We start from the raw sequence: 19143 nt of genomic DNA on the forward strand, positions 1-19143 counted from the left end.
AACAATTTGGTCAGTGCGAGCAAAGTCAGAACAGGTTTGAACTTTTTTGTAATTTTTTTTCATGGAAAAATTAACTAAACATTATTATTTTAAGCTAGACTTTCCCACATAAATTTTTCAAAATTTTGATTTTAAGTAAAATTTAGTGTATTTATCACCCCGGTTTTCTAAGCTGCTTATTGGTAGACGCCTGTGAAAAAAAAGCTTTTGAAAACATGTGATATCACCACGCCAAACAAGTTGAAATATATGTTATTTGTGAAAAAAACACTGATCAAAACTCAAAAAATTTCAGCGTCATCCCACCTGTCTGTGTCAAAATAACTTTTGGCACTGATTAATTATCATCTGTCAGTCTCTGCGTCTCTCAATCCATTCTTCTTCACACCTCGAAATCTCACTCTCTCATTATTCTTGTCGAGCCGCGGAGCCTCTCGCCGTTTTTTTCCGTTTGTCCCCCCGCGCTGCCGTGTCTCATTGCTTGGGCTCCTGAGTTGCTCCGTGAAAATGAGAGATAGAGAAAGGAGGCAGATATACTCTATCGAATAAAATCTGAATGATGTCGAGAGAAACTTGTGGGAGACAGGAGCCAAGGGGGGGGGGTCTGGGGATTGGCAAAAAGTTGTGTTCTACGCTGCGCAGGTTTCCAGCTCTTCCTCTCATTGATCTTAGTTTCAAGTTTGCACATGAAAAGTACATTCCTTTGTTGATGTACTTTTTTGCTATTTATCTTTCTGTAAATGTTTTTCTAAGTATTCAGTCAAAGTTTTGCACCTCTCGTGGCCTTGTTGGTGGAATTTAAATTTTTTCATGTTCCTCGAATTTAATAAAGTACTAGTTTGAAAATAGTTTTCTTTGTGAAAAAGTGCAAAAGTGGAAATAGTTTATTTTTATGAAGATCGAGAAAAGAAAAATGCTTGATTTTCGCGTACTATCCAATTATTTTTCTATTTATTTTAATGAATCCCAGCTCCTTGAAACTTTTTTTTCATAAACTCAAATGTCCCAAGCCGCGCATTTCTGAATGGAACAATTAGTGATATTATGGTCCGACATCTACCGAGTTCTGCGCTTTTTTTAGCAGTGACCAACATCAATTACAAACATCTTGTTTTTGACATCACGTTTTTCTGCAATAGATTACAATTATCGGAATTTTCCAAAACTTCAAAAAATGTTTTTTTTTCTATTTTAATTTTCCTGATCTTATTTGGTTTCTTATTCCTAATATATTTTCTCTCACCAAAGTAATGTTCCGATTCTCGAATTAAGAAAAGGGTCCGAATTTCCGCCTGACTAACTACATTTAGTAGTTCCGTTAGGGCGGGTGTCTAGAAAAAGTTTGGTAGAAAACAAATGTTTTTTGAATTTAAGATTGCCAAAGTAATAGACAAAAAATTAGGGGTTCACTAAAGAGTATTGTTTGGTTTTTTCAAAAGTTTTTTTTGAACATTTACATATAAGAAACATTTTTCATTAGTGTTGGCAGTGCTAACACATTTTGAAAATTGTCAATTGCCTAAAATTTTTGGTTTCCACGCACCTTCTCGTTGCAAATAAATATTTAACTATTGTCAAATATCATGTTTCTTTATTTTGTTGCTCATTTCTCCTTGCTTCCTTGATTTTTTCTGTTACTTCAGTTATTCAAATCGCAACTTTATCAAAATATATATAATACAAGCTTTTTGCATAAAATTGCCTGAAAAACGTAACTTAGCAGTTAACATTTAGGTGCAATTATTGAAAAAGTAACGAAAATTGTTGATGCACCATGATTCTTTTTTTTTAATTTTACAGAATACTGAAAAATCTGAAAATACTACGCTTTTTCGACTCGACCATTCCAATTTTTACTGAAATGACAACTTGAAATTTTATATTCAAACTAGAGCATGATACAGGAAGGAAAACTGGCAGCAGCCAAAAAATTATTTAAAAATATAAGCTTCTGATTTTTTATTATTTCGAAGCAAGTGGGTCAGCTTTAAAATACTGAAACTATCCCAAAGTTTTGGAATACCTTACAAATCTGAAATTGTTATACGATATTTTCTTGTTATTTTTGTTGATTATAATTTTCCAGACCTATGGTTTATCTTGAGCAATCCAAAGCAGGAGAATGTGTGATTCAAATATCGCCAGAAAGTATCTATTTTGCACTTTCATTCATCCCTCAACACTTTGACCTCCCTTCAGGTCAAATTGCGTTTATTTTCATTTTGAAGACATTGAAACCTAGGCTAAACTCTCTCAGGGGAGCATTTCCCATGTCTTCCTCCTTTCCGACATCTGTTTCAACCCGACTTCAAAATGAGAACCAGACTTTTTACACGTCATTCCCTCTCATTTTCTTTCCCTCTTATCCCAATAGTTTTTTGTTTCCGGATGTGAATAATTTATTAATTTTTTTATGTAGCAATAATTTTGTGCGGAAAAATTGATCAATTTTTGGCAAAGTTGGTGAGGACATTTTTTTCATGATGTATAAGAAATTTTCTCTGTAACCATAAATAATACTTTTAAATTTTCAAATTTTAAGCATACATTCAATGTATGTTAAATTAACAAGCTTCAAATTGTTTTGTCGAACATTTTTTTTCAATTTTGATTTTAAAATTGAACTTTAAGAATTCCCCCTTTTTCCAGTTTGTAAAATTCATTGCACTTTAGGAAACAAGCAAAAACTGAAATTAGTTTGTAGCAAACGTTTTGTCCCTAAAATATATCCCTCACAAAACTGAAAACTGAAAAAAAAAAGTTACTAAGGATTTTATTTGTTGGTCAGTGCAAAAGTTCCTTGGTCAGTGCAACAGTTTCTTGGTCAGTGCAAAAAAGCGCATATTCTGTAAGATCATAAAGTGTTCGGTCAGTGCATAAACATTCTTTGAGGTGTGCAGAACGTTTTTAGGTCAGTGTATAGAAACTTTTGGTTGGTGGTGCATGGAATTTTTTTTTGTCAGTGAACAATTGGTCAGTGCGCGTAAAATCAAAACACGGCTAATCAAAAAAAGTTCTGCTACTTTAACAAGCGCTGTAAAATTTTTGGTCAGTGCAAATGACATTCTGGTCAGTGCCTTATAGACTTATAAAACAATAAGTTATAGAGTTGTAATATCTTTTTTTTCTCAACTTTCAATTTTCCTATCTACCCATCTCACTTTTTGGTTGTAATTCTCAATAATAAATGTTCATCCTCACAACCAATTCATCATTATATAAATAGATTGGCAACAAGAAGACAACAACGTGACCAAGTGTTAATGAAAAAATAAAAAAGAAGAAGAAGCAACAACTGTTCGGATATAAGATAAGCAAACGAATCAATCACAGTGTGAAAAGGAGCGGGATCGGGGAATATGGGAAAATCGCAAAGCAAAGTGCAGACGAAAAAGAAGGCAAACAAGAAATTAACGACGGAAGAGGTACAAACACTAGAACAAGTCACTTATTGTAAGTTTGATTAGGAAAATGTTGAAAGTGGTTGTGTTTTATTTTTCAACGGTATGGAAACCTGTAAAAAATTTTTCCATGAGCCAGTTAAAAAAAAGAGTCTTAATATCTTAAAAAGTTTTTATGATAGTCTAAAATTAACTAACAAGTTCCAATTAGCCAGGTAAACCTGAACCAACTATACTTTGTAGTTAAACTTAATTGACTTATCGCAATCCTTGATTAATATTGGATGCATATTTTCAGTAAAATTTTTCATAGTTTAGAGAAAACCATCAAGTAAATGTGATTAACCCTAATTAATAAATGTTCTTCTTTCAGTCACAAAAAAGGAGCTCAAAAAATGGTACAAAGATTTTGTGAGAGACTGTCCCAGTGGAGAACTCAAGATGGAAGAATTTCAAGGAATCTACAAGCAGTTCTTCCCAAATGGTGACCCATCAAAGTTTGCTGCTTTTGTGTTCAATGTATTTGATGACAATCACGTGAGCTTTTTCAATTCGAAAAAAAGTAACCGGTCAGAAATGTATTTTGATCGTAAGTTAGAGTAACATGCGTGGGGATTTTGCTGGAATTGGTAAAAAATTCAACGTTATGATAGTAAAAACTTTAAAAAGTTTAATAAATTTTTTCAAAATTTTTGTTTTAATTTTGCAAAAGATATTTCACAAGCAAATGCGTGATTAAGTTATAACCACACTTTTTGAGTTCTCCGTTTTCCGAAAAATTTAGATAATTTTTTTCGATTATTGGTTTTGTGATTTAATCAAAAATGTCACGTATCAAAACTAAAAACCTATAAACGCCAAGAAAAATGAAAAAATATCAATTAAAAAAATTTAGAAAAGTGGTATAAATTTTTAATCAAGTATATTACACTATTGCAGTCTATCTTCTGATATTTACGGAAATCTAAAAAAATGACCGTGGCAATAATCAGTCATTACAAAACCGTTTACAAAATTAAAATACTATCAAAGTTTAGATAAATTTTAAAGCAGGTATAAACTCATTTTTTGGCATTTGAAAATATTTCCGCGACAATTATTATTAACCTAAAAGACAATAATTTTGTATTAAAACTTTCAAGAAAATATTTTAAAAAAATTATGATCCTTCAATTTTTTTAACGAGCAATAAATACAATTTATAAATTTTATTTCTTCAATTTATAATTGATTGGAAACTGATTTTTTTTTCGTTTTCGTAATTCAATGCGTGTGTTGCTTTTGAGCATTTTCAGTCGATAAGTATTTGAATATGATTACTTAAAAGCTTGAAGCATGCTTAAATGTACGAAATTAAGCTAAATATATCTGGGAGTATTAGCTAAAATTAAGGATTATTTTCAAGTTCAAACTGTAAAAAAAAGAGAGATTATAGTTATGCAATAACAAATTTTTTGTTCATAGACTCCCACTCCGATACATACTTTCAGGATGGTCACATTTCCTTCAGTGAATTCATTGCTGCATTGTCAATCACATCCCGTGGCACATTAGACGAGAAGCTAGATTGTAAGTCGAAAAAAAAAATGCAAAAAGAGACATTATTGAAAATGTATGAAAGTCACTTTGCAGGGGCATTCTCACTATACGACGTGGATAAAGACGGCTTTATTACAAAGGATGAAATGGCTGATATTGTCGATGCAATTTATAGGTGTGATATGTAGCAAATCTTAATGTGCAGAAAAATCTAATACACTGTGAGAGAAAAAAAATTAGAAGCCTGCAATAATTTCAAAAATTTTGGTTTAAAGGAATTTTTATTTGTATTTTTGTATTTCAAAAATTGTTCAAAAAAGTTTCTTTTTAAAATTGGTTAACAGCTTGAAATTGGAGTTTCCGCGCAATGACTTCAAATAAATTCTCAAACTTATTTTTTAAAGTTTATGTTTGGTGTTTGGAAAAAAATTAAAAAATGAGCCAAAAATGAATCATGTTAAAGGGCAAAAATACTGAAATTCTGTAAATTTTCAGTAACTCTATGCAATAAAAAATTCATCAGATTTTGCAAAGGGTTTTCTCGCACTCAACTAAATTATCCCGTTTTTCTCACTGTCATAAATATAAGTTCCGACTCTCACAGAGCGAGTTTCAGTAATTTTTCAATACCCTCTACTCCTTGAAAATTTATAATTTTCAGCATGATTGGAAATATGTTGGAACTCCCAAAAGATGAGGACACGCCTCAAAAGCGAGTGGAAAAAATATTCACAAATATGGACAGGGTTCGGAATTTAAAATTATATTTTTTTGTCCACTCATAATTTTTTTTTTTCAGAACCTAGACGGTCAATTGACAAGAGAAGAGTTCAAGGAAGGCTCAAAAGCAGACCCTTGGATTGTACAAGCGCTCACGATGGACATTTCAAGCTGATGTGAGATGAATGTGAACATTAAATGAGTAAAAGTATTATAAATTCGCCTGATATGTACACCGTATATCACAGATTTGCCTTTTCCTGCGATCCTCATTGAATACGTAATAATATTTTGATTATCGGATATTGAATAAAATGAAAAATGTTGGTAAAAAATCAAATTTTTAGATATTCAGATATATAAAATTGGGATTTTTATTTATAAAAAGTTTACAGCAAATTCAAATGCGCAGCCGACAGGTTCGCGAACTTTTGCATGAAGTTCTCGGACAGCAGCATATTGCTTATAAGTAGCTTTTGATAATTAGAAATCCCAATTTTCCAATGTTATAAATGTCAAGATCAATATTTTTCAGGCAATCTCAAATTAATAAAAATCACTTTTAGAAAAAAATTCCTGTCCTAACTTCTCGGAAAAATTTGAATTCTTACCCATACTTTTTTTTTGAAATTTTTGAATTAATGACCACAATTTTTTAAAGAAGTTTGAATTCCTGCCAAAATTTTAATGCCATTCCGGAAAATGTTTTTGTAATTTTCTATACTTTGCACTAATACTTTAAGTTTCTTAACCAAGGATGAAAAAGTTTTTAGATTGTTGCCAGAAAAACACTTCAAAAACTCAAAAACCTTTGAAGTATACAGTTCTAGAAAAAAAAACGGTTTTTTTATTTTTATATTTATTTTTTTTTGTTAGTTTTGTGATACCGCTCATTTGTGGTATTCAAAAATTCCATGATATATTTTCCTGAACATTTCACAGAAAATTTAATTTTTTTCTGATACTTTCACATAATAAATAACTGATTTATTCATGAATATATAAATGAAAAATAAGAAGAACTAGAGTTTCGTAAATTTTGAAAAAAAGTTCAGAAAATACATGATCGGGTTGAATGACAGTTGCAAATCGGAATTTGGGGGAAATTAGAGAGTTTTGTGTTTTGTTTGGCTGGTTTTTTTTTGTGCAAATCGAGAACGTTTAGGAAAGTATTGGTAGGATAAAGGCTATTTGAAAGATAATTGTATGTATATAGACTTTGAATTAATACAAATGATTGATCTATTAATAATGCACTATCTGGGATCCAAATTTCAAAAGGTGCAGCATTTATAGAGAAAAAAAGGAAAATATGATTATTGGTCTTTTTTCATAAATGCTCCAAACATTTCCACAGGTACGGGGAAAACAATTGTAGAATTGTGCTCAGCTCTGAAAAAAATTGGATTAGCGATAGCTCGGTTCCTCTACGATTTTCCATAGTTTCAAAAATTGGTACAATTCAAAGTTGGTGACTAATTCGAAATTCAATCCAAAAGAGCACGCATCTCTCTTCTCACCGAAATTAAATTTATTCGAGAAGTGTGGCAACTTACGCAATGCTGTTGAGTGCTTGCAAGTGACGAAGCTGAAGAGCAACTGGGTTCGCTTGAATGACATCGGCCGCTTCTTTGAGAGCCCGTGACGCCTTCTGCTCTCCCTCGGCGGCGACAACTTTGGCTCGAGCTTCACGCGCGGCCTCGGCTTCGGCGGCCATGGCACGTGTGAGTTGTTGGGGGAGACGGATGTCCTTCACTTCCACACGTTCTACCTGTAATGGAATGATTGATGGCTTTGAATTGTCAGACATGAAATTGACTAGATTTGAAAAAAAAAGTAACATGATAGATTTTCTATATTTTTTTGCGACAAAAAATAAATGTTTTCTCAAGAAAGAAGAAGTTTTTGAGTGTGAATTAGTTTGGCAAATCGCAGAAAGTCCGTTCAGTTAAAATATTGTTTTACGCAAATTTTTCAATTTAACAGTGCATTCAAAATTTTGTCAGTGCAATTGAAGTTGTGGTCAGTGTAATTAGAATAATGGTCAGTGCAATAAGAGTGTTGGTCAGTGCAAATAGAACTTTAGACAGTAGAATTGAAGTTTTGGTCAGTGCAATTAAAACTTAAAGCAAAACATTTCATTCTTGTAATTATTTTAGAAACCAGAAACTTTATCAAAAACTTTTTTTTTTGTCAAACTTCCACCCCTTAAAACTACTGCCCATCATATTTACCCGTTCGTCGAGATTTCTGGGTATTTCTCCAACAAAACATACTTGTTTATCCCCAAAATAACTACTAACTCTCTGGAGGCTAATCGGTGTGTTTGTTTGGGTTACGAAATTGTTTTTATTGAGCTTCTCAGTTTTAGTATTATTTGGCGAAGGAGCCCCAAATATGAGCATTGAGTGATCAGTTTATTATACTTTTGGGAAAAAAAATCTCACCTTAACTCCCCAATGTTCAGTTCCTTCATCAAGAATGGTCTCGCAAAGTTGAGCAATGGCTTCACGTTCTGTGAGCATTTCAGTCAAAGTTTTCATACCCAAAGCGTTTCTCAGCGTAGTTTGCGCTAGCAGTTTGGTGGAGTAAATGGCATCGTCAACATTGTTGACGGAAGCAATCGGGTCGGAGGTACGGAAGTAGACAACGGCGTCGACGGATACAGTCACAGAGTCTTTTGACAGGATTTCCTGCGGTGGAACTGCGTACGAGACAACACTAAATGAGAATAATAATAATCATAAACGTTTCTTCGAGACATTAAGTCAAATCATACCGAAGATCAATTTTTCGATAAGTATCAATACAGGGAATGATGAAGATCATTCCAGGACCACGAGCTCCTCCAAACACCAAACGACCGATACGGAAGATTACAACTCGCTCGTATTCTTTGATAACCTGGAAATCATTAATGTATCATTTTAGGAACTTTTGGAGTTAATATATTCCAAAAAAAGGTATCGATTGTGTTTTGAAAATTTGATAGATTTTTGAATAAAAACAATCAATAAATAACTTTGAACCCCAAGTTTTCTACTTCTTAAAGAAAATTGATTAATGTCGCTGTTTGACTTAAAAGTGAGCCCAGGTCAGAAAATCAGTGCAGTTTGAATATTGCATTGCGCAAAAAATATTTTTGACCAGTGCATTCAAACTTTCAGTTAATCCAGTTAGATTTGTGGTCAGTGCAATTAAAGTTTTGGTCAGGGCAATTAGAATATTGGTCAGTTTTATTGTTAATTGGTATTTTGCTCTGAACGAGGCAATGCCCACATTTTTGGAGTATTTAGTTAATGGCTCTATTTTTTTTCTTCAGTTATTTCGTTATATTATATTACATTACATTATTACATTACGTTACATTAGATCAGAAAATAACAACCAAAAACCCAAAAATCTAAGAACCCAAAAAAGTGGGCGCTGTTTAATTAGCCATTTGATTTTTTTTTGTTGGGAAAATTGAACAAAATTGAAAACTGTGAGACAGAAAAATTTTTAAACAATTATATTTGTTAATCTTAATTTTTAAGAAAACAAAATAATCAGATCATCATACTCTTCCATCAAATTGAATATTGTTAAATCAGTAAAAATCGAAAAAGTTACAATCTACGCTTTGAAACTTCAAACAAACGTTTTTTACACAGAAAATTATTTTTGATTGAATTTAGTAAACAAGAAACGTTTTTAAAGTTGTGTTTGATTTTCAACTAACTTTTTATACAAAGTTGTTTTGCCAATTAATTATCATAGTTTTTTTTTCGAGTATGTGAAGTTTAGAAAAATCGTGAAAATTTTCGTTTTTAGCACAATTTTACGTGATCTTAATGTTTTATTAATGTTGATGTCAAATTGTTAAATGAAATCAATACCATTTTGGGGGAAAAAATTAAAAAGCTGACTATTTTTAAATTGACCATTTTTTAAATAACGGCGTTTATGGGTTTCGTTTCCCCCACCAAATCCACCTTTAAAAACACTCAACTTCTTTTAAATTTTTCCCCGAAAAATTAAAAACTTTTTCATTAGATAATTGGAAGAAAAAACAAACCTTTAAGCATACACACATGGAAAATGGAAACGTGACAATAATAAGTATCCATGAAAGAGCTTGTAACGCATAACCGAAGATTGTGCCAATCGTCTCGTAATCAGGTGGCACATCCTGCAAAGTTAATTATCAATATTCAAGATTTTTCCATATCGATTCCATATTTTACTCCAAATTTTGATGGAATGCAAAAAGTATTGGAATCTTCGGGTATTCAAGAAAAGGAAAAGGGACTCGAGACATAAATCAACTTGGCCTGAGATAGAGAGAAAAGAGCACATTTAAAATGTACCCCCCTCCCCCACTTACCCTTTCTTTCCCAGGGCGACTCTTTTTCTCCGTAGGGAAAAATAATTATTCTGAGCGTAAAGCGAAGTAAATTGAGAATTTGCGAGAACTTTTGACGTGCCCTTTGATAAAGTGCTTGTTGTTGCGTGTATAAAAGTACATATGGCTAATTAAATAAAAATTGCACGCCAAGGAAAATGAATGAGAAGCAAAATTAGAATCCCACCCATAACAGAAAAAAAAACAACTAATAAATATGAAAATTTGAAAATTGAAGTTTCTCAATTTAAAATTTTTATTTTGGGAATGTGAAAATATTTCTTAAAAAAGCCAAATTTTGTATCATTAATTCAAAAATTAACAAAAAATAACTAAGCTTTTAATAAGGAAATATACTTTTTCAATCTGTTAATCCAATTCCATTTTTGATTTGGTCGACTTAATGAGAATCGTTTTACATTTTTTTGGAAAATTTTAAAATCGACAAATTAAGCTTGAGTAAGTTTTTTTCTGGAAAATACTGAAGTGTATTGAAAACATAAAACTCAAAGTTAAAAAAAATTTCAGTTAAAAAACTATAGTGGCACAACTTTTTGGTATTTGTGTACTGTAACGTTTTAGAAACATCGATTTCATAGTTTAAAGAAAAACAATCACATCATGTTTAATGGTGGAGTTTAGTCAGTGGGAAAATTTTTTTAAACAGTAAATGATAAAATTGGAAGAAATTTGTTTGGTTTTTTATGTGCAGTCAAAAAATGGTAAAAACTCAAACACCGATCATAATTTTGAAAATCGCCCGAAAAATGATTTTTGTTTAATGTAAGTTGTGTATTCTAATTACAGTTCAATTATTTTGTTTTAACTCGCAGAAACTCTTCAATTTCACAAAAAGTCCTTTTCTTCTGGAAATTTACTAAAAAGTTGATTTTAAAAATTTTTAAATCTAAAGAAATGTCTGAAGTTTTTTAATATTATAATGGCCATTTTAAGTGTATTTAAAGCAATTTCCCACTGACTGTATTCCATCTTTAATACACGAGTACTTGTTTTTTAAACAAAAAACAGCCCTGATATGCACTATTATCTATAAAGTGCAAAATTCATGAAATTCAACTATCGAACAAACTAAAAAGAACTTATGAATAAAATAACACTTTTCTTAAAACCGTCCAATTAAAAATTACACTACTTCCTGCTCGTCACAGCCCTTATTCAGAATAATTCTTTGTTGTTGGTGTCGCGAGTCCTTTCTCTTCCTTTTCCTTTTTTTCCAATTCCCAAATCGTTAATATTCACGTGTGAAAGAAGACAATAACAAAGCGACAACATTGTGAGTTACAGAACGGTTACTCTGCTCAACAGCAGAAGCATGCTCAAAAAGCGTGGATAGAATAGATGTGAGTGATGGTTAATGCCAACAGTATTTTTTTTGGATTATGCTCAGATCAGATAGGGAGGGGTTTTGTGACTAGACGTGTGAGGGGGGAGTTTGAAAAATGTGAGTGAAACACGCACTTGCTGTGATACCTGATTTGACGACGGCGTTACCCACTGAGGCTCTGTTCTTTCCTTGTTTGACATTTACCTGGAAAACTTTTAGGACGGTTAAAATTAAAAAAAAATAGTTTAGAAAAAAGAACGGAAAATATAAGAAATAAACTGTTTCTTGATGGGTCAGTGCAAAAACTAATTTTGTCAGTGCAAATTCAAATATTGTCAGTGCAAATTCAAATATTGTCAGTGCAACTTCAAATATTGTCAGTGCAAATTCAAATATTGTCAGTGCCTGAAAAATGATTGGGAAGGACGTTTTTTCGAATTTTAATTAATTTTTATATTATGTTTCAGTTATACATTTTTCAAAAGACGAACAAGATGAAAGAAAAAAAAAGAAAAAAAACTTCCATTTGACTAGAGAGAAAGAATTGACTTTGGGCAACCATGAGCTACGCTTCGCAGCTCAGAGTAATTCAATAGGGGAGAAAGAAGGGGGACCCCTCTGCAGTTCCTATGCTCCACCCACTTTGGCGAGGGAGCTTCGGAGCGAAAAAGCTGAGAGAGGCAGAATAGAAAATAGAGGCGAAGAAAATACGGACGAAGAGTTGACGAAGGAAAGAGGATAGCATTTTTTTTTCTTTCAAGCTGACGGCTAAAGTGGATGAATCTGTTTTTACTTTTACTTTTTTAAGCGACTAAAGATACTTTTACTGATTTTGGCGGCGAATGAAATAAGAACGAAAATTTTGAAACGAAAAACATAAATCACGATAATGTTCGTTTGAAAGTACTGAAATTAAATCAAATCTGCATTGAAAAACTAGAGTCTAAATTGTTAGGTTATGTTTTTGAAACATTTTTATATGAAAAAAGGAGTATGGAACTTGGAAACACTGAAAAACAATATCACCAACAGAAAACGCAAAGAAAAAATTACAGCAATCATAATCATATGAATTCCTAGCTAAAAATCCAAAAAAAAATCAAATTTGCAAGCAACTTCTCGTTATTTGGCAGGTGGGTCTCCATGTGCATACATACTTCTTGAAATTGAAAATACTAAAGAAAATATCACCACTTTATTTTCAATTTGAATGCATTACTATTTTGGAAAACAATAAATTTAATTAGGTAATTTTCACTGACCAAGATGATAAATGCGCTGAACAAATGATAATGGCAATGACAAAAATGATACAGGCACTGACCAAAATGATATTGGCACTGACCCATTTTCAATCTCTGACAAAGGTTTTTCAAAAAATTTATGACGATGAAGATTATCTCATTTTTGATATTACTTTAAGCAAAGTTAAATCGTTGAACAGCGACACAAAATATCAAGAATTATATTTTTGAGTTTAAAAAATAAGCAAACTGAAACATTTTTTTTTTAATTAGGAAACATTGCTGATCCATGTTGATCAAGATGTAAACTGAAAGGATATGTAACTATTTCACAGAAACTTGAAAGAAATGGGGAGCTGTGGCAAAAAAGAGCGGAAAACGAGTGAAAGATCATCAATGTTGCGGTTGCGCTTGAGCAAAGGGACCCTAAGAGTCTATTGAATCGAAAATGAATAGGAAAGAGAAAAAAAAAGAGGAAAGGGGTGGGAGAAGAAATAAAAAATGATAGAAAGAAGAATCGAAAAAGGCTCCACTCGCGTGAGAAAACCAAATTGTTGTGGTTTCTCGTTTTGCAGACAAAGCTCGTAGTAATAAAAGCAAGATGGAGGCCCCCAAAAGAAAAGCGTGCCCACATGCCAGCCACTCCCCAAGCCGCGGGGAGCACACGTCGTCTCGAGCACAATCGATGTAGGGAGAGCACATCTCTCCCTCTCTCTGCTCCTTCGTCTTGGGGTGCCACCAGCTTTACAGCTCCGGCCGGAGCATCTGAAGCAGCAGCGGCAGCAGCAGAAGAAGAAGCTGCGAGGAGATGGAGGCGCGCGCGCTCTCTTCACTCCGAGCATTTCCTTCTCCTCTTTCTCTTTCTTTCTCTCTTCTTTTTCACTTTCTTTCTTTTACATTAATGGTCCCAGGAGAGACATGAAAGAGGAGTGAGGCGTGTGTGTGTGCCAGCAGTCCATCAGCCTACTTTTGATATTTTGTCTAACTTGAAAAGTTTAAAGTGTGTGCATGTGCCTTGAAATGGAAAGTGGCGAGAATTTGAGAAGCTGAGCAAATGGTTTTTCGCTTTTTTCAAAATTTGAAAATGGTGTGAACATAACAAAACTAACGTTAAATTCAATCTAACAGACTATAGCTGACAGTTACTTTTTATACAAGAACAGTGTTCGAAGTGAAGAATTAGTCTCCTCAAAGTAGGCCACCAAAAAATTAGTTGTCTTTGAGCATTTCCAATAAGAAAATTAGCTTCTGTAAATAGGACTATTAAATTTGTGAAGATATTCAACTCGCTTATAGAGCAGTCGGCTTTTACGGATGTTTTTAAGGTTTTAAAATAAATATGCAAAATTCAACCTAAATTTGTTTTTTTTTTTCAAATTTCTAAATGACAAGAAAATCAAAGGGAGATCTTCTTTCTTATTTCATCAAACTGTTCAAAATTGTTATTTTTACGAGAAAATTCCAAAAAAAGTAGACTAGCTTTTACAGATGTTTATAAAAAAATTTTCCATATTTAACCACGATCGACCCTCAACACACTCACCAGGTCACCAGGTACCTACAGGCAACGTTTAAAAAAAAAGATTTTTTTTGAATATAATCAATTTCTTGAAAATACTGCAAATTGTTCCCATATTCACAAAACCTCATAAAAACCACATAAGATTTAGATTAAGTCGACACAAATTGGATTTTAAATATTTTCCTGGTAAATGATTTAGAAAATTTATAGATCCACTTCTCCCAAAGAGATTGTTTTCAGCTACTTGGCATGCATTTGATTATCTTGATTTTCATGATTACATGATTTTTAATGTTAACATCATGAGTTAACTTGCAAAACAGTTGATATTAAATGTTTCTATAGTTTTTCAGAAAATGATCTATATGATTATTTTGGCAGGAACACGTGATAAAAATTTGGAAACGTTTCGATTTTTGTGAATTCAGAGTTACACACAATTTAGATTGTTGTAAATCGCACTAGAAATTGTATGAAAAATTCTGAATTATCCGGGGAACACCCCATAACTTTGCTTATGATGGTGCCGTCTTACTTGATATTTTTTTCAAAATTTTGAATTCGATTATAAAAAATGTCTAAAATTTTATATTTTAACTGTGATATCATTATTTCTGTTTGAGTAAGAGTGTGCTAGTGCTCCAATTTTTTTTAAATGAATTTTTTTTTTAATTTAACGATTAATCAAAACTTTGACTGAAAACTTTGAAATATATATATATATATATACCAGCCGTGGACCGCACCTTCGGCGCGGCCCCCGACTTCTGGGGCTGAAAATTAATTTTTTATGAAACTACCGTAACCCTACAGTATTCCTACCGTACCACTATTGTACCAATACAGTACCCCGACTATATCCCTACACTAACCCTAACTCACTATCCCTCCAGAAGCCAAAACTTCACAGACTACAAAGACTACATAGACTACAAACTATGGACACACAGAATAAGCACTTTATATATAGTAAATGAAAATGATTTGTCAAAATTGTGAATGTTGCAGTTTCCTCAAATTCGATTGTTTTTCGAAATTACAAATTGCACCAAGTTTTTCGAGGCAATCATAGTTGGTGAAACTCAAAATAGGGCTCTCACCTAATATGCCGAGCCCGGTAAATTGTTGAATTAATACTTGGCGTTGAGTGTCAAATCCCCACAAACACTCAAGCCCCGATTGATATGATAATGCCTTTTAGCTTTTCAACCTTTTACCTGCCAACCCTTTAGTGTTTTCGTCATGCCGCAAAGGAACGGTAAGTGAGTAATACACTTTTAGGTTGAAAGGAAGACGACCTTTCACAGTTAGTCATACCATTATGTTATGCGTCGCGAGATATGTTTGCTTGTCCGGGTGGTGGCTTCAGACAAACAACAAAACGGCGGAAAAGTTGATGAAAGTGAAGTTTTCGCATTTTTTGTTTTTGTTTTTTGTTTTTCAGAAAGGCATTCCTTCTGAGAAGTATAATGGGAAGAAGGGAAGGTGAATCGTAGCTCCAGTTTTCTTTGTGCTATAATACGCAGAGCATGAAATTGACAATTCTAGACTGCATTGGTAACAAAACCTGCAAAATGTTCCACATTTGGCAATATCTAGGGAGTTCAACGTTTTAATTTAAAAAGGAATAAACATAAAATGTTGACAGAAAAAAATTACACGCCAATTAAAGTTTAACGAAATTTCTTCAAAAAATGATGCAAATCCTCGTGAGCAATTAAACACAATAAATATGTATATTGTTCATAAAATTCAAAAAATTTCTATCATCTCCAAAACTCATCGCTTCGATTCCTCATCATTATCTTCTTGAGCATTAAAAGTTTCTTCGTTGCCAACCGCCTCGATTCCAGCCAAATCCGCTATTGTTGTGGAGACATTCTGAAAAGATTGATATTAAAAAAATGTCCAAATGTTTAAATGTTTCTTACGTTGGTGGCATGACTATTACTGCTCTTGATTTCCGTGCTTGTGGAAGTGAATTTATATGCCGTGTCGGAGCATTTGATGCTGACATTGATTTCCAGATCAACGTAGCCTTTTGTTGATGTTCGGCAGGCTGGAAATGGCGATAGTATTAAGTTTTCAGAACAGGAGAAGTACGGAGATTTGATAAAAAGTAATGTGTAAATTTTAAAAGTAAGTTTAAGGCAGCAGTTATAGGGGTTTCATTTGACAACTCATTTTGCTCAATTTTAGTAACAGAGGCCGCTAGTAGTCTGAAATCTACGAGTTCAAGGCCTGCGTTCTCCTTAATTTATCCAGCCATAGCTGGAAAGTGAAACATTCCACAACCGGATTATGGGTCACAGTGCTGGCTCGGACGTGGCTTTAAGTAACTGAGCGCAGTGTGAAAACCACTAGGAACGCTATACTTTACTCTCAGGTCCGCAGTGCGTATTTATCTGAATATACATTATTGGTTTCAAAATTTTTTTTTAATTTTAAAATGAGATAATTGTTCCCGGTGTTACTTACTTCTATTCTCACAGCAAAAACAATTAAATTACAAAATTTTGATTCTTACCATATCTTCCATCTGCATTCGCCGGTAACATTGGATCCACAAACTCTGCATTCACTCGTCTCAACTTTGCAATCAATTGCTGAACTGTCGAAGAAGGTTCTGGCAGGAAACAGTGTACTCGGCAAACGTGTCTGAATTGATTTGAACTAAGTGAAAAATTGTTTAAAACTCACTTTCCAGGCTCTGTTGGAATCGGAAGCATACCATAGCCAGTCACACAATCTTTACCAGAATGGTCTTTAGAAAAACAGTTGAGTACAAGACGAGGCCCTGAAAAGTTGCACTTTTAGTGAAAATATGTTAACAAAAATTTATTAATTATCTTCCAACAACTTCACTTTAACAGTACATTGGTTTTTACAAAAAATAAGTCAACTGCTTTATTTGTTTTTTTGTAAGTTTAAAATGTAAAAATAACTGATATATATATATATATATATATATATATATATATACCAGACGCTGATCGCGCCTCCGGCGCATCCAACTGGCTGGAATAAATTTCAAATACCCCTTGAAGATAACATTGAAATTTTGAAATTAATTTGATTTTTTTGAAAATGAAAACTTTCAAAGTAACGGTAATTTTGCGTGTTGGCATAGCCTACATTGGACGGAAGGAAAATTTACTTTATATATAGTAATCTTCCAACAACTTCACTTTAACTGTACATTGGTTTTTACAAAAAATAAGTCAACTGCTTTATTTGTTTTTTTGTAAGTTTAAAATGTAAAAATAACTGATATATATATAATACATATATCAAAAATGTACATAAATGTATTATTTGTTTGAAATTACCTTTACAAAATAACTCACACATAAAAGGGCTGCTTCCTTTCAAACCACACTCGAAGGGCAAATCGATGAAAATCTGATTATCAGCGCCTCGAAATGAGAACGAGGATAGTGAAACTGTCTCTCCATTGATTATTTTCCAATCGCCTGTTGCAACAGTGCTCAGTTTGACACAAACATTGGATTCTTCCGGGAACTGAAATTAGTTTTATTATAGTTTCAGTTATATTTAATTGCTCGGCACATTACAGCGAAAAAAGTTATCTGTTTTTGATCTATTAAACTTTGCAGATATTATATTCTAAAAAAAATTATCAGAAAACTATTTGAAAATACATGGTTGTCAAAACTTCCACTAATAAAACGGTAAGTGCTGCTGGTTGTGCAAATAATCGTATTTTTCAAAAAAAGCACCACCAACAGCTCTGCAATATCTGTGAAAACCTATCTAATCGACTTTTTGGAGTTTTTTGGCAAATACGAATTTTTATTATAATATGAATTTCGAACTTATATTTCAAAAGAATAAGTGACTAGTTTTTGAAATTTTCACTTGTTTTACTACCTGTATTAACAAATAAGGTTAAGAAGCTCTCATTTTTTTTCTGAAGTTATAACAACAAAAATAGGAAAAAAATTACCTCGGTAGTCCGAACGTTTCCATGAATTGTCAGTACAATACTATCAGCTTTCTCCATCGTTTTTCACACTCCAAAACTGACAATCAATGTCAAAATTGTGAGAAGCGTTACGTAAACTAGTCTCTAGGTTGCCAAGGGAACATCTGCATAGAGAGAGCGTGCAATGCGGAGGGACAGACAAGGAAGGGGGAGGGCACCTGCATTTCGCGCACTCGCAGCAGATGGATACGACAACCAGCTGGTAGAAGAGCTGGAGAACCGGAAGGAACTGTCGATTGGTTATTAGATGTTCCGGATTTAGGAGAATATAAGGATATAGGACTTTTAGTGAACAAAACTGAAAACCGAGTTTCGGTATTTTGTTTGAGCAATGCATGCGATGAGATTAAGTTCACATATTACAGAAATGTGCATCAAACCAAAAATTGCAGATTTTTTTGGATAGTTTCAGTTAAAACTTGTTCAGTCTCTGGTGAATGGACAACTGTATTGAAATTTTATATTTATTAAGAAATTTGACGCAATATTTAAATTCCTTCAACATTACAATACATTTGTAAAATTGTAAAATCTTTTTTGAGGTGGTGGGAGAATCCAAACAAGACAATTTTCACGTTTTGAAAAATGGTAGTTTTATCAAACACAATTACCTTATTTCCTCTATTGGTCTTGCACCATACTAGCCAATCGAAAATTAGTTTTGCAGCCTTTTTTAGTATTGCACCATCTAATAGTCTCGGCAAAGACGTCTTTTGGCGGTCCAGCAAAACTGTGTGAAAACTCCAGAATTTTTTTCGAAAAACTAGACTTAAAAGCGTTCAAATTGTTGACAAAATATAGGAAAAGTATGTACTTTTAGTGATTTAATCGGTATCTAAACGGTTAAGTTTTTGATAAAATTTGGCCACTTATTTCAAGTTATGAGGCTGTCTCTAGTTGTTTTGCACCCCTACGGATCAATTGGAAATTAGTCGAGCATGCGAGACTAATAGAGGAAATACGGTATATAGCGTCTAAGACT

General features: G+C 32.9%; 3 protein-coding genes across 4 annotated transcripts; 1 reads left to right on the top strand and 2 right to left on the bottom strand.

Moving 5' to 3' along the window:
- Positions 1-3226: 3226 nt before the first annotated feature.
- On the top strand, positions 3227-5992 carry ncs-3 (EF-hand domain-containing protein). Its single transcript, NM_075800.6, has 6 exons — positions 3227-3453; positions 3775-3938; positions 4892-4970; positions 5034-5115; positions 5602-5686; positions 5740-5992. The coding sequence occupies exons 1-6, from the start codon at positions 3360-3362 to the stop codon at positions 5833-5835; spliced, it is 600 nt and encodes a 199-aa protein (NP_508201.2). The 5' UTR covers positions 3227-3359; the 3' UTR covers positions 5836-5992.
- A 640-nt stretch (positions 5993-6632) lies between these two features.
- unc-1 lies at positions 6633-11599 on the bottom strand. 2 transcript variants are annotated; one of them, NM_001129690.5, is made up of 6 exons: positions 11524-11599; positions 9718-9831; positions 8440-8564; positions 8108-8381; positions 7217-7431; positions 6633-7052 (listed from the first exon to the last, which is right to left on the bottom strand). In NM_001129690.5, exons 1-6 carry the CDS (start codon positions 11587-11589, stop codon positions 6977-6979), a joined length of 870 nt encoding a protein of 289 aa, NP_001123162.1. In that variant the 5' UTR covers positions 11590-11599; the 3' UTR covers positions 6633-6976. The 2 variants fall into 2 exon arrangements, with proteins under 2 accessions (NP_001123162.1, NP_508202.1); NM_075801.7 differs by having other exon boundaries at positions 6635-7052; positions 11536-11593.
- A 4152-nt stretch (positions 11600-15751) lies between these two features.
- Positions 15752-18275, bottom strand: mksr-1 (B9 domain-containing protein 1). Its single transcript, NM_075802.3, has 6 exons — positions 18123-18275; positions 17503-17677; positions 16856-16952; positions 16683-16813; positions 16087-16214; positions 15752-16036 (listed from the first exon to the last, which is right to left on the bottom strand). Exons 1-6 carry the CDS (start codon positions 18177-18179, stop codon positions 15935-15937), a joined length of 690 nt encoding a protein of 229 aa, NP_508203.1. The 5' UTR covers positions 18180-18275; the 3' UTR covers positions 15752-15934.
- Between the last annotated feature and the right edge of the window lie 868 nt (positions 18276-19143).

The sequence above is a fragment of the Caenorhabditis elegans genome, chromosome X (assembly GCF_000002985.6).
Source record: "Caenorhabditis elegans chromosome X".
NCBI lineage: Eukaryota > Metazoa > Nematoda > Chromadorea > Rhabditida > Rhabditidae > Caenorhabditis > Caenorhabditis elegans.

Excerpts from the sequence above, each read along its gene's own strand:
- ncs-3 (NM_075800.6), top strand. The coding sequence starts at position 3,360 with ATGGGAAAATCGCAAAGCAAAGTGCAGACGAAAAAGAAGGCAAACAAG. Across the intron at positions 3,454-3,774 it reads ACTAGAACAAGTCACTTATT|TCACAAAAAAGGAGCTCAAA; the intron begins GTAAGTTTGATT and ends TTCTTCTTTCAG. Across the intron at positions 3,939-4,891 it reads ATGTATTTGATGACAATCAC|GATGGTCACATTTCCTTCAG; the intron begins GTGAGCTTTTTC and ends ACATACTTTCAG.
- unc-1 (NM_001129690.5), bottom strand. The coding sequence starts at position 11,589 with ATGTCAAACAAGGAAAGAACAGAGCCTCAGTGGGTAACGCCGTCGTCA. Across the intron at positions 8,382-8,439 it reads TATCGAAAAATTGATCTTCG|TGTTGTCTCGTACGCAGTTC; the intron begins GTATGATTTGAC and ends ATTCTCATTTAG. Across the intron at positions 7,053-7,216 it reads CAAGCACTCAACAGCATTGC|AGCTGAGCACAATTCTACAA; the intron begins GTAAGTTGCCAC and ends AATTTTTTTCAG.
- mksr-1 (NM_075802.3), bottom strand. The coding sequence starts at position 18,179 with ATGGAGAAAGCTGATAGTATTGTACTGACAATTCATGGAAACGTTCGG. Across the intron at positions 16,953-17,502 it reads AGGAAGCAGCCCTTTTATGT|GGCCTCGTCTTGTACTCAAC; the intron begins GTGAGTTATTTT and ends GCAACTTTTCAG. Across the intron at positions 16,037-16,086 it reads GTAATAGTCATGCCACCAAC|AATGTCTCCACAACAATAGC; the intron begins GTAAGAAACATT and ends CAATCTTTTCAG.